General features: G+C 43.5%; 1 protein-coding gene across 1 annotated transcript in view; it reads left to right on the top strand.

The window, feature by feature from the left end:
* LOC147025028 (extracellular calcium-sensing receptor-like) overlaps positions 1 to 16,958 on the top strand; it is a 35,419-nt gene that overhangs the window by 18,345 nt on the left and 116 nt on the right. The window contains exons 6-7 of the mRNA XM_085885584.1: positions 15,976 to 16,203; positions 16,698 to 16,958. The exon at positions 16,698 to 16,958 is cut by the window's right edge and continues 116 nt beyond it. Coding sequence (XP_085741710.1) covers positions 15,976 to 16,203; positions 16,698 to 16,871 — 402 coding nt within the window. The 3' untranslated portion in view covers positions 16,872 to 16,958. The remainder of the gene's footprint in view (positions 1 to 15,975; positions 16,204 to 16,697) is intronic.

The following is a 16,958-nucleotide window of genomic DNA, read 5'->3' as shown; positions in this document are numbered from 1 at the left end:
ATTTTGCAATAAATCAATTTATCAATCAATTGTTGCACACCTCTCCCTCTCAGTTCCGTTTCCACATGCTGCACAACGAGTATCATTTGTACACATTCATCTCAGAAGTACATTTCATAGTTCGCAAGTGACCTGCATTTTAACGGGTTTGACCCATTTTGTTTCTGAAAACCTGCAGACCCGTTTTAGTGTGGTCAAACCCGTATTGGATGGAAAGTACGATTAATTTTCAAAACGCAAAATTTAACTTCCATTCCACTTGCAAGGATTGACATACAGACTGATAAACCTGGAGCGAACTGCAGTCGATATGCAAGGTATCACGTCATGAGCTTTCACTCACCAAATGCCACGTCCACATCCTCCAGGATTCTGCATGCAGTCTCACTTCACTTCCGATCACGTCGACCATTTTGCCATCACCATGAATCAGTCAATCTTTGCTTTCCAATTCACTCTTCCACTCCTTGGTGATATTCATTAGCACATTCGAGTATTTTAAATGGCAGGATTTGATTAGATTCGGATTGTTTTCATTCATACAAGGTGTCTACAAATTAGCAAATTGAAACCGAAATAAAAAATAATGAAATACTATACGTGACACAATCATATAATGAGAAAGGCACTCGGCAGAGTGCATACCTCCGCCACGTAATGTCTGATCCATGAGAACATATCGGGTCCAATACATTTTTGAAATATCATGCTGTGTATCTTTTTTGGCCCCATCTCAAAATGGTGAAGAATCACTTTACGAATTAAATAATTCTCAATTCCAAATTCGGATTCAGGTATTCAGCAAAATAGAATCACTTCATCCTTGCGACACACCCAACGTGTCCACCAAGTTTCATCCGAATTCGTGCACAACTTTTTTGAGATACTGTGTAATATGTGATTTTTGGCCCTATCTCTCAATGGTGAAGAATCACTTAAAAAATTCTGGTCGTCGGATCTGGATCCGGATCTTCACCAAAATCAAATCACTTCGACCTTGACCCACATCGGATTTGTCTACAAAATTTAATCTGGATCCGTACACAACTTTTTGAGATATGCTGGACACAGTCAAACAAATAGACATTCAGACTGAAAGGGGTGAACAGGTAACCTCCTTCAACTTCGGTGGTGGAGGTAAATATCATGCTATATATCGTTTTTGGCCCCATCTCTCAATTGTGAAAAATCACTTAAAATATCAAATAATTATCGTATCCAGATCCAGATTCGGATCTTCACAAAATCGAATCCATGCGTCGTGGTCACAACCCCAACCTGTCCATCAAGTTTCATCGGAATCCGTCCACAACCTTTTGAGATATCATGCTATATATTAGTTTAGCCCGATCTCTCAATGGTGAAGAATCACTGCAAAAATACTAGAAGAGCACTTGGTGGAGCGCATCCCTCCGCCATGTAATGCCTGATCCACAAGAACATATCAGGACCAATACATTTTTGAAATATCATGCGAAATATCGTTTTTAGCCCCATCTCTCAATGGTGAAGAATGACTTTAAAAATTAAATAACTATCGTATCCATATCCGGATTCAATTTTTCACCAACATCCAATCAATCGTCATGGTCACACACCTAACCTGTTCACCAAGTATCATCCCAATCCATCCACATCTTTGAGATATTGTGCTACATATGGTTCTGCCCTATCTTTCAATGGTGAAGAATCACTCATAAGATTATTAGATCCCGATCCGGATTCGTATCATCACCAAAATTGAAATGATTCTTCTTTGTCATACACCCAACGTGTCCACCAAATTTCATCCGGATCTGTCTGCAACTTTTTGAGATATCCTGCACACAGACAGCCAAACAAATAGGAAGACGTCATGCAGAGCGCGATACTTGAAAAATTCATAAACAAGTTTAACCTCAAAAATAATTGGTGGTTGATTTCAATGACCAACCATGCAACTTCTATTCAAATGATAAGTTAATCAAATGAAAAATAACAATTTTATAAATTCGGCCAATGTGGACCTCCAAAATAATTGGTGGTTGAATTCAGTGATCTGAAATGCAAATGCTCTTCCAATTTTAAATTAACAGGATTAAAATTGAGGATTTTAGAAATAACGCCATCGTTGCTAACTTTGGGCCTATGTTGATCTTTTGATCGATGTTGACCTCAAAAATAATTGGCTGGTTGAATGATTTGACCTGAAATATAACTTCTCTTCAAATTTTAAGTCAATCAGATGAAACGAGGATTTTGGAAATACCACTTTAGTTGTTGAACTTTGGCCTATGTTGACCTTTTGGTCCATATTGATCTCAAAATTAATTGGCTGGTTGAGTTCAGTGCCATCAAGTTTAAATCCTCTTCAAATTTCAAGGCAATCGGATGTAAATGAAGGATTTTAGAAATCTCACCTAAGTTGTTGACTTTTCTCTCGATTGACCTTATGACCTTTTGACCTCAAAAACAATAGCCTTCTTCCTAATGACAAACTCTACCATGTGGTGAAGTTTCGTGAAGATCGGTTTAAAAACCTGTAGGTGATAAACAGACAGACAAACAAACAAGGTGGTAGGCGGACATGGGTAGTCAACTACCCAAGAGAACCTGACACGATGGCCCGTTCGATGGGGAATGACCTGAGGATTAAGCACAAGAAAATTCATGATTCTCGCTTCAAGGGTTAATGCTGCAGATTGTTTTTTCCGTTAAAATACCCCCACATTTAGAGGTTTTTCAGCTGTTGCTAGGCAACGGAGGGGTCCATAGCAACGGTTCTTTCTCACACATAACTAGGATATACCATGAACCTACCATACCAGTTTCATGTATATCTGACTCATAGTCTCTGAGATATTTAAGAACTTCGTTTTTTTATATTGTTTTCGACCAGGGTTCATTCAAAGTCAATCTTCTCCGACAGTTTTCATGGGATCTGGCTGGAAATTTTTGACAATATGGCTGAATGTACTGCCCACAGTCGCTCGTGGCCCGATTTTTGATTTTCGAAAAAAATAATTTTTTATGATTTTTCAAAAATTTAAAAGTCCCGTTGCTCGGCAACGGTGGTGTCCATAGCAACGGTTCTCATTTGCACACAACTAGGTCATGGTATGAACCTGCCAACCAAGTTTCATCGAAATCGCCATTGTATTAACGGAGCACTGGACCGAACAGAGTGACAGACAGACAGACAGCCAAACAAGCCGGTAGGCGACATGGCTGCTCGCTCTCGATGGAAAGCTAGCCGACGCGACGAGCCGATATTCATGTACATGCTATCAATCAATTTAGCAAAATAAATATGATTATCACAGCCCTCTTAGTTTGTGCCCAGAAACCCGCCTTGTGAAATTTCAGGCATGTTTCCAAAGAGACTTTAACAAATGGCAGCCCTGGTAATTCCACTTGTCTATTCGTTAAAGATTTTATTTTTTTATGATGCTGTAAGACATTCTCCTTGGGCACAAAAAACATGTCCCTTGGAGGTCCAGTTTCGGAGTTATTGATTTTTTTTGTACAGTCCACAATAAGTGTAAGATGTACGATAAAGTATTTTAGCTGTTGCTAAGCAACGGAGGTGTGCATAGCAACCATTCATTTTTGTGTACATGCTAGCCACATTGTACACATTTCACCCAAGTTTCAATAAAATCAGACTCTTTCTCTTAGAGATATTCGCAATTAACCATTTCTGAAATGTTCGACATGTACTCGCCCAAAACCTATCTCCTCCTACAAATATTTTTTGTTAGGGCTGCAAATTGGCATGAAGGGAGCTAGACAGATTGCGCACAGAACTCGAAGCTTCGATTTTTCGATTTTTTTTGATTTTATGACCACTTTAAAGGGCCTTTGCTATGCCGTTGCTAGGGCCTGGGGTCCCATATTTGAAAGCACACGATTCCCTGAAATATTGGTCCTACCTACCAAATTTCATTGGAATCGGTTGAATGGTTTAGCCCCAAGGCTTGACCAAAGTTTCACGGACAGACAGACAGATGGAAATATCCAGAATAAGAGTGCTCTAAGAGCAGCCAACATATCGACGGAAATACTGATAATAAGGGAAGGAAAAAAAAAATCTCAAAACATTTTTTTTTTGAGATTTTTTTTTTTGACGAGATCAACTACCCAACAGACAAGCCGGTAGGTGGACATGGGTAGTCGATAAAGTCGAATTTAGTCGATTTTCAGCTGTTACTCGCCAACAAAAGCGCCCATAGCAACGGTTCTTTCTCACACATAACTTGGACATACCATGAACCTACCATACCAGTTTCATGTATATCTGACTCATAGTCTCCGAGATATAACAAACTTCGTATTTTTATTGTTTTCAACCAGGGTTCATTCAAAGTCTATCTTCTCCGACAGTTTTCCTAGGATCCGCCTGGAAATTTTTGACAATATGGCTGAATGTACTACTGCCCACAGTCGCTCGTGGCCTGATTTTTGATTTTCGAAAAAATTAAATTTTGAGATTTTTTTGAAAATTTCAAAGGTCCGTTGCTAGGCAACGGATGGGTCCATAGCAACGGTTCTCATTTGCACACAACTAGGTCATGGTATGAACCTACCAACCAAGTTTCATCGAAATCACCATTGTATTAACGGAGCACTGGACCAAACAGACAGACAAACATACATATCGACAGAAATACTGATAATAAGGGTAGACTAGTTTGACTACCCAACAAGCCGGTGTGCGGCAATGGGTCGCCGAGCATGGAAACTATAAGATATAGAGCAAAATGGATGTCATATAGCGGATAGGGAATCACCTTAAGATTATGCATATCAAATCTCATCCAGTTCCATCTACTGATAACTACTCGGTATCCATTTGAATGAAAAGTACTGAAAATGCGGTTTGAAATCGGAAATCCCCAAAGTTTGAGGGGGTGCTGTGGGTGAACAAAGATCTAAATTGAAAATCCGGCTCAATCCCTTGTGCACAATGTATTCCAGACGATTAGTGTGAATTTTCATGACCATCCGACCATAACCCTAGAAGGAGTAGCATTTGGTGCGAAGGCACCTCCAGCTCTCACATATCGATTTTTGCACTAATTGACCTATGACCCCTGACCTAAGAGAAATCGGTCTATATGTCTTGAGGCAAAGTTGTAGTACTCATTGAGTACCATGAACCTGCAAAGTTTCATTCGTATCGATGCACTCACCTGGTCGCCAGGAAGCCTTCAATTTTCGCCAATACCCTAATTGTCGGGGGCGCTGCGGGTAAATTATTCCATATATTACAAAAATCGGAATATATTTGATAGAGTATCAACTGTAGATCATTCGTGCCAAATTTCATAACCCTACGTGGGATAATGGCTTTCGGAATTGATTTCGCATGAACTGTACCGCTTTTGAAGGTTTTTCGGTTGTTGCTTGGGAACCAAAGAGCCCCGAGCAACCCTCACAATTTCAAAAGCGCGAGTCCATAACATGTACCTACCACCCGAGTTTGGTCAAAATCCACCCACGTTTACTACCAATTATGCTAATGAAAAACGAACAAACATCCAAACAAACAGACATAATTACTGACAATAAGGGTCACCTATTTCGGCGACCCAACAAACAGACAATAACAAAATCGACTTGTCAATATACTTGAAAAATCTTTGATTTTGCAAGTAACAAACAGACAGAGAGGGGTGAAAACATAACCTCTTTCACCTTCAGTGGTGGAGGTAATTTTCGGGTCCGGATCCAGATGCGGATCTTCAGCAAAATTTTTATCAATTCTTCCTTGTCACACCTGTGTCCATCGCGTTTCGTCCGAATCCGTCCACAACTTTTTGAGATGTCGTGCTACATATCATTTTGGCCCAATCTCTCAATGGTGAAGAATCACTTTTAAAATTAAATAATTATTGTATCCAGATCCGGATCTTCACCATAATCGAGTCACTTCGTCATGGTCACACACCCAACCTCCCCACCAAATTTCATCCGGATCCGTTAACAACTTTTTGAGATATCCTGCACAATGACAAACAAACAGACAGAGAGGGGTGAAAACATCACCACCTTCACCTTCGGTGGCGGAGGCAACAAAGACTTGCAAAGCTACAAGCGTGAGTGCAATGCAGTATCTCATCCTATTTCATCAGCAAGGGGGCAGTATCTTATTTCATTACTGTTTATTATGGTTTCAATTTGGAATGGTAATTTGTGGCATGAGTTATCGTTTATGTAATTATGTTGTTGCTTCATATTCAGCCTGTGCCAGCTGGTTGCATCATTTTTCTGGAAGTGCAGTTGTGCCGCTGATGCACTGCCTCTGTTACCAGTTACCTCATACAATACTCATTTTGCCGACCTCAGAAGGATGACAGGCTGAGTCAACCCATCCCTCCATCCATCCATTGGGACCATACTTTGTGCAGAGCGTTGGTGTTGCTGAACCAGTCTCCTTGGCTATTGGGCACAATCCTGGATGGGTCGCCACACCAACACAGGATAGCTGGTACGCATTTTGCCAACCTCAGAAACATGACAGGGTGAGTCAACCCCACCTGGTGTTCATTCAATGGCCAAAAAAAACATGGGCTCGAACTTAACACCCTAAGATAGTAAGACAGCCACCTTAACCATTAAGCCAGCTATGTCTGGATATATATATATATATATATATATATATATATATATATATATATATATATATATATATATTTTTTTTTTTTTTTCTATGTCGAGCTATGTATGTTCTATCACTCGACCTGTGGAGGTTTTCTTGCTGGACAAAATTCCGAAAGAGATGATTCCTATGGTTTTGAATTCACCCTACCTCAACCTCAGGGTATTACCCCCAAAAAGTCCCCGTTCTCAGGTAGTGGGGAAAATTTTTCCAGCACTTTTCAATTTCGACATCAATTTTCGCACTGATAATAAGGGGTAGGGGAAGCAATTCTGAATATTGTAGTGTTTTCTATGATTCAATTGCGATGGAATTTCACCTGCACATTGTGAAGAGATGTCACAACCATATTGTGAAACCTCATTGGTTTTGTTCTATGCTCAGGTGACAAACATCCAAGATGGCGGTGCATGACATGGAAATTCATAGATGTAAAAAGCCAAGACTGTATTATCCAGCACAATCGAATTTTGAATGAGTCACAAAAACCACAATACACATCAGAACGTACGGCATGGGGTCTGCTCTATAGTTCAGACTCATCACGATCGTCCCCTGTGTCGACAGGTTCGCGATTCTCACAGTCCTCACCACGGCATCTACAACATACCTCGACACATTTCAGTCCAGTTTTCCTGCATGAACACTGATCGCTTCCACATCTGTTCGTCGAGCTTTTGCATTTGCAACGGACAAATTTCAGAATGTCTTCAGGAGCCGGCGGTAAATCAGTCTGGATTGGTTGAAGGCCGTTTTTGCCTTTTTCCCATCCGAAGTCGAGGGGATTCAGTACAACATCCAGCTCTGACCATGCTATTATCTGTAGATGTACACGAAGAGCGTGAAAATGAGCGGCTCGATTTGTCGGAGGAAACTTCTGAGGTTCCAGATTTGAACACGTAGCGATCAGGTTCTGGAGTTTTACGTGTCTCGGGTGAGTTCGGTCATGGCGGTCACCACCATCGAACAGGACACAAAACAAACGAACCCCTGTGTTGCCTATTTCTCCTTTCATGCTTGTATGGCAGCTGATGATTCGTACGAGCTTTTGTATCTTAACAGATTTCGGCAGCTTTTTAAAGAGTTGTACTTTTCCTTGAACGTAGCACACAGACATAGTGTCGCACCCTTTCAAAGCATGAATGAAAAGTAGGTTGACTTCTGGGCGGGTGTAATGATCTCACAGGCATCTTCAATACTGTACAATTTCGTCACTTCGTTTTTCGTCTTCCTGTCTTCCCTCTGTAAGTAAACCGGAGCCATGCCCTGCTCCCAGTGATGCAGCAATAAAACAAAAACGTCTGCGTCTTTGGTGACAACGGTTACACTTTGTGCGTTGCGAGCGAAACTCATCGCTCATTTCACGATCATGGTGTCTGCATCACCTCTACTGATATGCACCGAATGGTTGTGACTTTCGAGATGGGTTGCAAGCATTTTGATGAAAAGCCCATTTTGTTTCTCGAATTGTTGAGGAAAGCGTCCTGGTTTTCGTGAGCTTTCATGCCAGGCCTTCATGTGACTGTGGCTGAGGTCTACGCTGATGATCGCCGTGAGTGCTCATGGTCTTTTGTGTTGGACTCCTCGTACCCGTCGAATATCACAGTGGTGAGACCAAATCAATTTGCAAGGTATGACGCGTAGTCGTTCATTATATCTGTGTACGATGTCCCCCTTTTCCATCGTACGTGGTGTACAAGCCATCCACCATCTATGATGACAATAGGTTTGGGAGGGATTTCCAGGGAGATGTGATTCGTCATGTCCTTTTGCACCACCTGGGCTCGGTCGGCTTTATCTGCTTTTCTCATGCAGCCATCTTTGAAGAGAGCTGGTGGGAATGTGCTCATCTCATGGGACAAGTATTTCTCAATGTCTGCATCCAACCTTTTCCCAATAGCGCAACACCTGCGAAAGAGAACGCTGGGATCTATTTTGATAGTTTTGTCATGTATTCATACACCTGGTTGAAGATCTTGCATCGTGTGAACTTGTTGAGAGCGCTTGATTTTGGCATCATTGTAACTGACGCCATCTAAGCTCGCCTGTATTTGAGCACCGATCTTTTCAGCATCATCGCAGTTGATGCCGTCAGCATCGCACGTAGTCAGTCCGGTTAATGGCAAAAGGAGCTCTGCTATTTCGTCACTGAATGGGTCATGATTGGCAAACCAAGACAGCATCTTCTGCAGGTCGCATGCGTCTCGTAGACGGCGTGACTTGCTCAGATCGATGTGCTGTTCATAGCTTGGCTGGCGTTGGTTGGTTAAGCCTTCCATTGCATAGTGGATGGCCGCCCGGTGGTGCATTGTATAAATCCACTGGTGATGCACACTTTCCGTCATGCCGCGTCCATGGGAGAGTCCACCTCGACTTTTCAGAGAACACATTAGCACTTGCTAAAATGTCAGATCTGACCAAAGCCCATTTAGCGGATGGTCGCTTCTCTGAATGGCGTGACGTCTCTCATCGGTGAACATGCGATATAGCCATGGATGTTCGTCAGGAACTGCGCGCATCATCTGAACGTAGAGACGAACACTCTTGGAGTAATGCAAGTGTCCAGTCGCCGTGAACAAATTCAGTAATCTTGTACAGGCGTGCAAGTGATCTTCCCATGACTTGGTACATTCGGCCAGGATGAAATCGTTGATGACGTTCATGTGAAATAGAAACTGCACCCACAGCTTGGCAGTTTTCGATCGTGACACTATTGAGGTCATAAGACTTTGCAGCCGAGTGTACAGCTCATGCAGACACGATGCATCAGCTATAGATCCAAGGGGACCATCAGCAGAGTCAAGCGACATTGTTTTCACCAGCAGATTTTGTAGTTCTGTAGCTTCGTCTACTGATAGTCGATCTACAGTTGGGTCGGCAGTTGTACTTTGGTCTACGTCCAACATTTCCTCAGGCAGTATACGTTCTAGGAGTTTAGACGTGAGGGCAGCGTCAAGTAGGTGGACAGCACGTAAGGCACACGTGATCGCCTTTCCGCTCATCATATGTACGATTGCATTATGACCATACACTTGTGCCATGGCCTCTTCAATCCCGGACCCTTTCATCAAATGGAATGCGCTACCAACGGCACTCATTCGGGTATGAAACCCGCCAAGCCTGATTACTACGGTTTTGATTTCTTTCGATAGTACGATTTCTACGGCCTTGATGAACAGCGGTTGATCGAAGGTCAGTGTCGTCCCTGGCAGTTTCATGCGTTTCACCTCACAATCGACGAAGTCGATCACTGAGAACAACCAGCTGTAGTCACTTGGGTTCAGATCGATGAGTGGAAGAATCGTAACATCATCTACTTTCACTTCGTCTTTGTTCCTGAACGCTGTTTGCATGAAGCCAGACCAGTTCATCCAATCCGGTGTCGGACCAATAGTTTTCTGCAGCATCCATGTGGATTTCCACAAAATGTTGGAGTAGCATGACGCGGCTGGAATTACGTACGGACGCGCAGAATTGAGTATCAGTTTGTAGCGAAACTAAGCAAGAGCTGGCAGTGCAGATTGGATATACGGCATGATTTGGATACCTTTGTTGGTCATCAGCTCTGAAACTTTCAGCCGTGCTGCCCACTTGATGTGTTTCATAGGCGCGCTTGGTTGACGTTTTGACCACCAAATCACGCCCATGCCATGGAAAGTACCCGAACAATCAATAGTGGCAATGTTGACATCCGCGTTGTCAGCAGCGTACTGGACAAAATCTGACTGCGATTCGAGATTCGATGCAGAATCATCCTGCAGGTTAGCTTGTTTGAACAGTGAGACTTCGTTGTAGGACACGGAAAAAACATGTAAATATAGCTGATCGACTCGCCACTCAGACCCGAACACATGGTCCATTTCTATCCCTAGGCCGAATAGTAAGGGAGAAATTACTGATCTAGGCCGTACTCCCTGGGTGATGGCATGACCTATTCCCATACGTTAAACTTCATTGCTCATCAGTGTATCCATGAAGGTTAAAAGACACGGAGTCAAGAACGAGCATGCCTTTTCTAGATCATTCAAGTCCTCAGAGTTTGGATACGTGTCTGTTATATTCGCGGACACAGATTTCCTCTCGCACCAATTTTCCGGCCGTAGTCATGATGCGTTTGCACTCATCTTCTCTATTAGCAAGTCGTTCTTCGTACCATTTCTCACTTATGATAAAACTTGCCATGTCCCTAAAGCAAACTACATCTTGCCGTTTTCCTCCCACTTGAGCAAAGAAGACAGGATCACCGTAATAGTTCTTCAATTCCCATCTCAGTGACTTGGCAGAGTAAATATCATCATCGCCTGCCAACTGCTGCATTAGACCCATCAAATCGTCGATATTGTACACTTCGATGTTACCCTCGGTTTCAAGCCAGTGACAAAAGCTCAAAAAATGCCCGTACCTTCCTTCATCTTTTGGTCGACCCGCAGTCGATGCGGATGTTCCAGTTTCACGTGAAAAGGATACCAAATATCGACTATGATACCGCGCCTCAACGGCAACGAGATCATGGCAACCATGTAGCCTGTTTCTGACATAGTCATTCCAGCGGTGTTCCCTTTCTTCACTGTTATCCAACTGTTGCAGCGTTTCTTCTCTCCATTCTCTGAATTTGCCTTTATTGCATCCATCAAGAAACGTGTTTAATCGCATCTCTGACCTCAAACTTTGAAATAAAACCAGTTTGCTATGAATATTCGCTTTCCATCAAGCATTCTTTTTTTCAATTTCAGTGCCAACTCACCCCTCACTCTCAAAGCAACCATCACACTCTTCTCCCTCCAAGCCTCCCTCTCACCTCTGTCAAAAACTCCCTCCTCACCTTTCTCCCACCATTCACCCCCTCACTCATCCTTCTCAAAGTTGCCCCCCTCCTCTCATCCACAAAGCTGCCTCCTTCCACTGCCATCTCACCTCCATCTCTTCACTCCACCTCCTCAAATCCTCAACTCCCTTCTTCTGCTCTCTTGTACCTCCTCTCCCCCAGCACCACAGAGCCTTTTCTCCTCCTCATCCAGCCCCCTCCCCTAGCTCTTCTGCAATCCCCCCCTCTTTCAACAACCCTCCTTACCTCCCCCCCCTCCCTCCCACCGCCTGCACCCAAAGCCTCCTCCCCTCTCTCTCTTCATTAACAGTGTGGACCTCAAATATCCGGGGCCTTTGCTCAAACCTTGCAGATCTATCCATGCAGGTTACCACTGACAAACCAGACATAATCTGCCTCACAGAAACTTTCCTCCCCCAAGACGTGTCTGACTCCCAATTATCTTTCCCATGTTACTCCCTCCCCGGGTATGACAGACCTGAGCCTCGTCCTGGTGGAGGAGTTGCTCACTTCTTCAAAGACTATATTCCTCACTCTCCATGCACTGCCCTCACTCCCCACAGCCCCAGGAATGCCTCTGGCTACGGCTTCCCCTCAACTTCCACCTCATGTTTATATGTGTACTGTACCGTCCACCGAACAGTGATGACTCCATCTACACCTCATTACCCGAAAACATGGACCAACTTCTATCTTCTCATCCAAACTCTCTCTTCCTCATATGTGGCGACTTCAATTGTCATCATGCCAGTGGGCTAGGTGTGGGTACCTTTCTCACCTGTCATGACATTTCAGCAAAAGCTTTCTGCGACTCAATCGGTCAACTTCCCAACCCGGATCTCAACCAACGGTACTCCATCTCTTCTGGATATGATTTTGACAAATTTCCCTGGCAATATCTGCTGCTCTTCCTCTGCTCCAATCGGTTCTTCTCACTACGTCCATGTCAAAGTGGACATCTCTGTGGCTGTTATCAGAGAACCATCTCACCAACGTCGAATCTGGCATTTCACTCAAGCCAACTGGTAGGGTCTCCAAGCAGCCCTCAAACTTATAGACTGGTCTCCTATCACTACTTTCTCCAACATCAACTCATCCTGGGAATTCTTTCAAAGAAACTTGCTCTCCCTCATGGAGAGATTTATCCCCTCTCGTCTTCAGTTATCCTACCCATCCTCCCACCCTTGGTTCACTGAAGCTTGTGGCGAGGCAGTTGTCCTGAAACAACTTGCCTTTCCTTCATGGAAAGCACAACCAACTGAGGGTAATCTCAGTTCCTTGCATAAAGCTCAGAACAAGTGTGTATCTACTCTCAGGAGAGCCAGAAAACAACATCTTTCGAAGCTCAAGTCTGAACTTTCAAAGCTCTCTCCCTCCTCAAAATCCTGGTGGCATCTAATCAAATCTGTTTCTAGTGTATGTTCCCCCTCCATCCCCTCCCTTACCTCAAATGGCCGCACTGCTGATACCGCACGTGAAAAGGCTGAATGCCTAAACTCGGTGTTTGCAGCTAATACTTGTGTCCAAAACCCATCGCTTTCTCAACCCACCTTACACAGTCACACCCAACTGTCCCTGGACTCTGTGTCCTTTTCTCCTGAAAAGATGGAGAGCTTGCTATCAAACCTCGACTCAGATTCTGCAACCGGTCCAGACGACAGCCCACGTATCCTAAAAACTTGCTCTTCCGCTCTTGCTCACCCTCTCTCTGTTCTACTCACCCTCTCATTTGCTCACGGTCATCTGCCATCTGCGTGGAAATCAGCAAACATCACTGCCCTGCACAAAAATGTGCAAAAACAGATCCCTGCAACGACAGACCAATCAGCCTTCTCCCAATCATCAGCAAGGTTATGGAATCCATCATCGCTTCAGACATTAAAATCCTTCCTCTTCTCCAATGGCTTGATTTCTGATCATCAATTTGGTTTCAGACCAGGTCACTCTACCCTGGATATGCTGCTTCTGCTCTACCAACAATGGATGGAGGTCCTCAATGCCAGAAATGAAATCAGAGCCGTATCCCTGGACATATCACATGCTTTTGACAAGGTCTGGCACCCAGCCCTGCTCGCCAAACTCTCTCCCTATGGTATCCAAGGCCATCTCCGCTCATGGCTCGCAGACTTCCTCTCCTGTCACAGTCAACGTGTGGCCCTAAATGGAGTTCTTTCATCCCCTCTTCCTGTCCAGGCTGGAGTTCCTAAAGGTAGCGTTCTGGGCCCTGTTCTTTTTCTGGTTTTCATCAATGATCTCTCGGACTCTCTGGAAAATCCTCCATATCTCTTTGCTGATGACTCCACCCTCTGCCATACCATCGGTCATCCCTCAGACCGGCAAGCAGCAGCTTCTTCGCTCACTGCAGATCTGGGTAAAAACACAAACTGGTCTAACACGTGGAACATGTCTTTCAATCCGGACAAATCTCACACTCTCACTATGTCTCTCCGAAAGGACCATTTAGAAAAAAAAACCCCATCCACTTTCTCAGCAATTCTCTGGAAGAAGACCTTTCTTTCAAGCTTCTGGGTCTCACTATCTGCCATGACCTTTCCTGGGAAAGCCACATTTCAAACCTCGCCTCCAAAGCCAGTCGGCGACTGGGAATCCTCCGTCGTGCAAAGTCCTTCCTCAGCCCACCTGAGCTCCTGACCACTTACAAAGCTTTCGTCCACAGCCTGATGGAGTACTGCTCTCCCCTCTGGGCTGGTGCTCCTACCTCCCACCTTTCTCGGCTTCAAGCTGTGGAAACCAAGGCATTTCGGATCATTGGCATCTCCCGCAATGAGGCTGAGTCTTTGGGCCTCTCACCGGAGGCTGGTCGGTGGTCTTTCTGTCTTCTACTGTTTCCTCTCCAGCCTCACCCTCCCTGCTCTCTCTGCGATTTGTCCCCACCACATTTCCGCATGGCACTCAATGTCCGCCAACAACCCCCCTTCTGGTAAAACTATCAAAATCACGAATCACTGTTCACCTTCACTCTTTCATCCCTCTTTTTTCCCGCCTTTGGAATAAACTCCCTCACTCTATTCAATCCCATACTTGCCTCCAGGCCTTCTAAACAGCTGTTCATCACCACCTCTAATCATCCCCCATCCAAATCCTCGACCTTTTCTTCCCCCGATAATCCACCCAATCCCACCTCCTTCAAATTCCCTGCTTTCCTTCCTGAAAGTCCCTGTAATGTCCATCTTGTATTCCCCATGTTCTCCACCCCATCCCTCTCCTTTCCACAGATCTCCTAATGTTTCTGTTCCCCACTGTTTTGTCCTTCCCACTCCCACCCCTCTTGTCTCACGCCCCCCTTGCTGTGCGTTGTGTGTTCGCTCTTACACGAGCCTCGACAAGGTATACAATTTTTTTTTTAAAACCTCCTTTGCTAGAGCGTAGACCTCTACCAGGCTGCACAGTTTACATTTTGTTACGTCAGATTTCTCACTGATAGACCAGATCTGGATCCGGACCTGAACCGGAATGTGTACAAAATAAATGTTTACATTATGATTGGTATAAATCATGACAACACAGAAAATCTGTAATTTAAATTTATGTAACAACATGCGGAGAGACGAGAGTAGTGAGCCGATCCATGATAGTAATCTATAAAAGAGAGACACATTCTTTTGACATTTCCTTGTTTTTTCCATGATCTACCTCAGATTTTCAATTTGATCTCTCGTACGTCTTCCTCTTCTAAAACCTGCTTGCTCAACGAGCATTTCTCACTTAATGAAGTCTTATTGAGTATTCTGTTTTGAACGATGTTTCGTAATATTTAGATAGCATGTGAAATTAAGGCAATGGTTTGTTATTTGAACATTATCTTGCATCCTCTTTCTTGGCAATGGCATGTAGACTGACTGCTTCCACGTTTTAGGCCAGAATACAATATGTTCCAGATCTGTGTTGAGATAAATTTTTAATCGCCAGAGATACCAATACCCAAATACCTCTGCAGGTTTAACCAATATTTTATCTCACTACTTTGACCAATTCTCCTTACCCTCACTACTTTGACGAAAAAAAATGAGAACACTTGACAACCTCAGAGCAAAATTTCAAAAAATAAAAAATATATATATATAAATAAATATATATAATTTATTTTCCCAGCAAGAATAATATTAAATTGAAAAGAAAAAGCTGCCTGAAGTCGGTGGGCTGGACAGTTGGTGTGGATGGAGGAAGAGAGAATGGCAAAGAAAGCAGATAGGTTGAAGGAGTGATGTAAGAGGAAGGTCGTGCACGGCTGAGATGGGAAGATTGTGTGAGGAAGGATATCAATAAGGTGGGGGTGGTTGGAGAGTGAAGGGAGTTGGCTGAGGACAGAGGGAGGTGGAGGTGTATTATATTTAAAGCAGACCAGAACCATCTGGCCTCAACCCTAGTACAGTTTTGGGAAGAGAGGAAGAAGAACGACTGATTAAAAATAAATTTTGCCAATCAAAATTGTAAGATCTAGTGAAGAATATAAACTATCCCAGACTGTATGGTTTATGATCTCTTTCAGTTGATGTACTACATGCGAAATGTGCGTTTTGTAAATAACATGGGGAATGAAATTAGTTTTGATGACAATGGAGATCCTCCAGGAATATTTGAACTGTTGAACTGGCAGTTGGTTGGAGAAAATGAGCTGCAACTGAAGGTTGTTGGTTGGTATGATTCAAATGAACCAACAGGACAAGAACTTCAGTTGGAAGATCAAGTGATTATGTGGAAAGGAGGAACACGCAACGTAAGTGAAAGCGACAAGTGAAATACAAAGGAAAAAAATCGATATTTATACTTTTGTTATGTGTTGAATGAAGGTTTGGCTGAAAGGCTGGTGCAGACATATCACGCTTACTTTTGAGCTGTCTCGCATGGGTTGGATTCACAAACCGACTCTGAATAATCGGATTGATGTGTCACAGGCAAGGGATTGCATCAGGAAGTATGCCATCGCTTGGATGGGCGCAAAGTTGTGGATCCATCTCCCATTATTATTTTGTGATCAATAAAGTTCCTCCAATGTGTATCACAAAAACTATGTGAGTTATCACCCACACCATAAAAAATTGAAATCCCGACCCTGATTATCATTGACAAGGCAATGGCAAGGCACCCAGTATTATCCTTACCATGAGTCAGCTTTGGCAACACAAAGTGTAGTTGGGCAAAGTACAACAGAAAGGAAGACATACAATACTTTAACATGTTGACATCTTTTTAAAAAACGTTTTTTTTCAGGTTCCAGTGTCCGTATGCAGCAACATTTGCCCACAAGGAACTCGTAAACATTCCCGGAAAGGAGAACCTTTCTGTTGCTTTGACTGCATCCCTTGCACTTTTGGAGAGTACTCTAACAGCACAGGTGGGTCATGGAAAATTAATTTTAAAATGGCTGAGTTCTCATCAATTTGAATCGTTGAGGGAACCTAACATTTTGAAGTAAGAAAAGTTAAAGCAACTTGATACTGTATACGAATAGTAATTTTTGCCCTCAAAGAC

Source organism: Eptatretus burgeri, chromosome 6 (genome assembly GCF_056783735.1).
Source record: "Eptatretus burgeri isolate ZD-2024b chromosome 6, Ebu_testis_v1, whole genome shotgun sequence".
Classification (NCBI taxonomy): Eukaryota; Metazoa; Chordata; class Myxini; order Myxiniformes; family Myxinidae; genus Eptatretus; species Eptatretus burgeri.
This window is presented reverse-complemented; position numbering and strand designations above follow the sequence as displayed.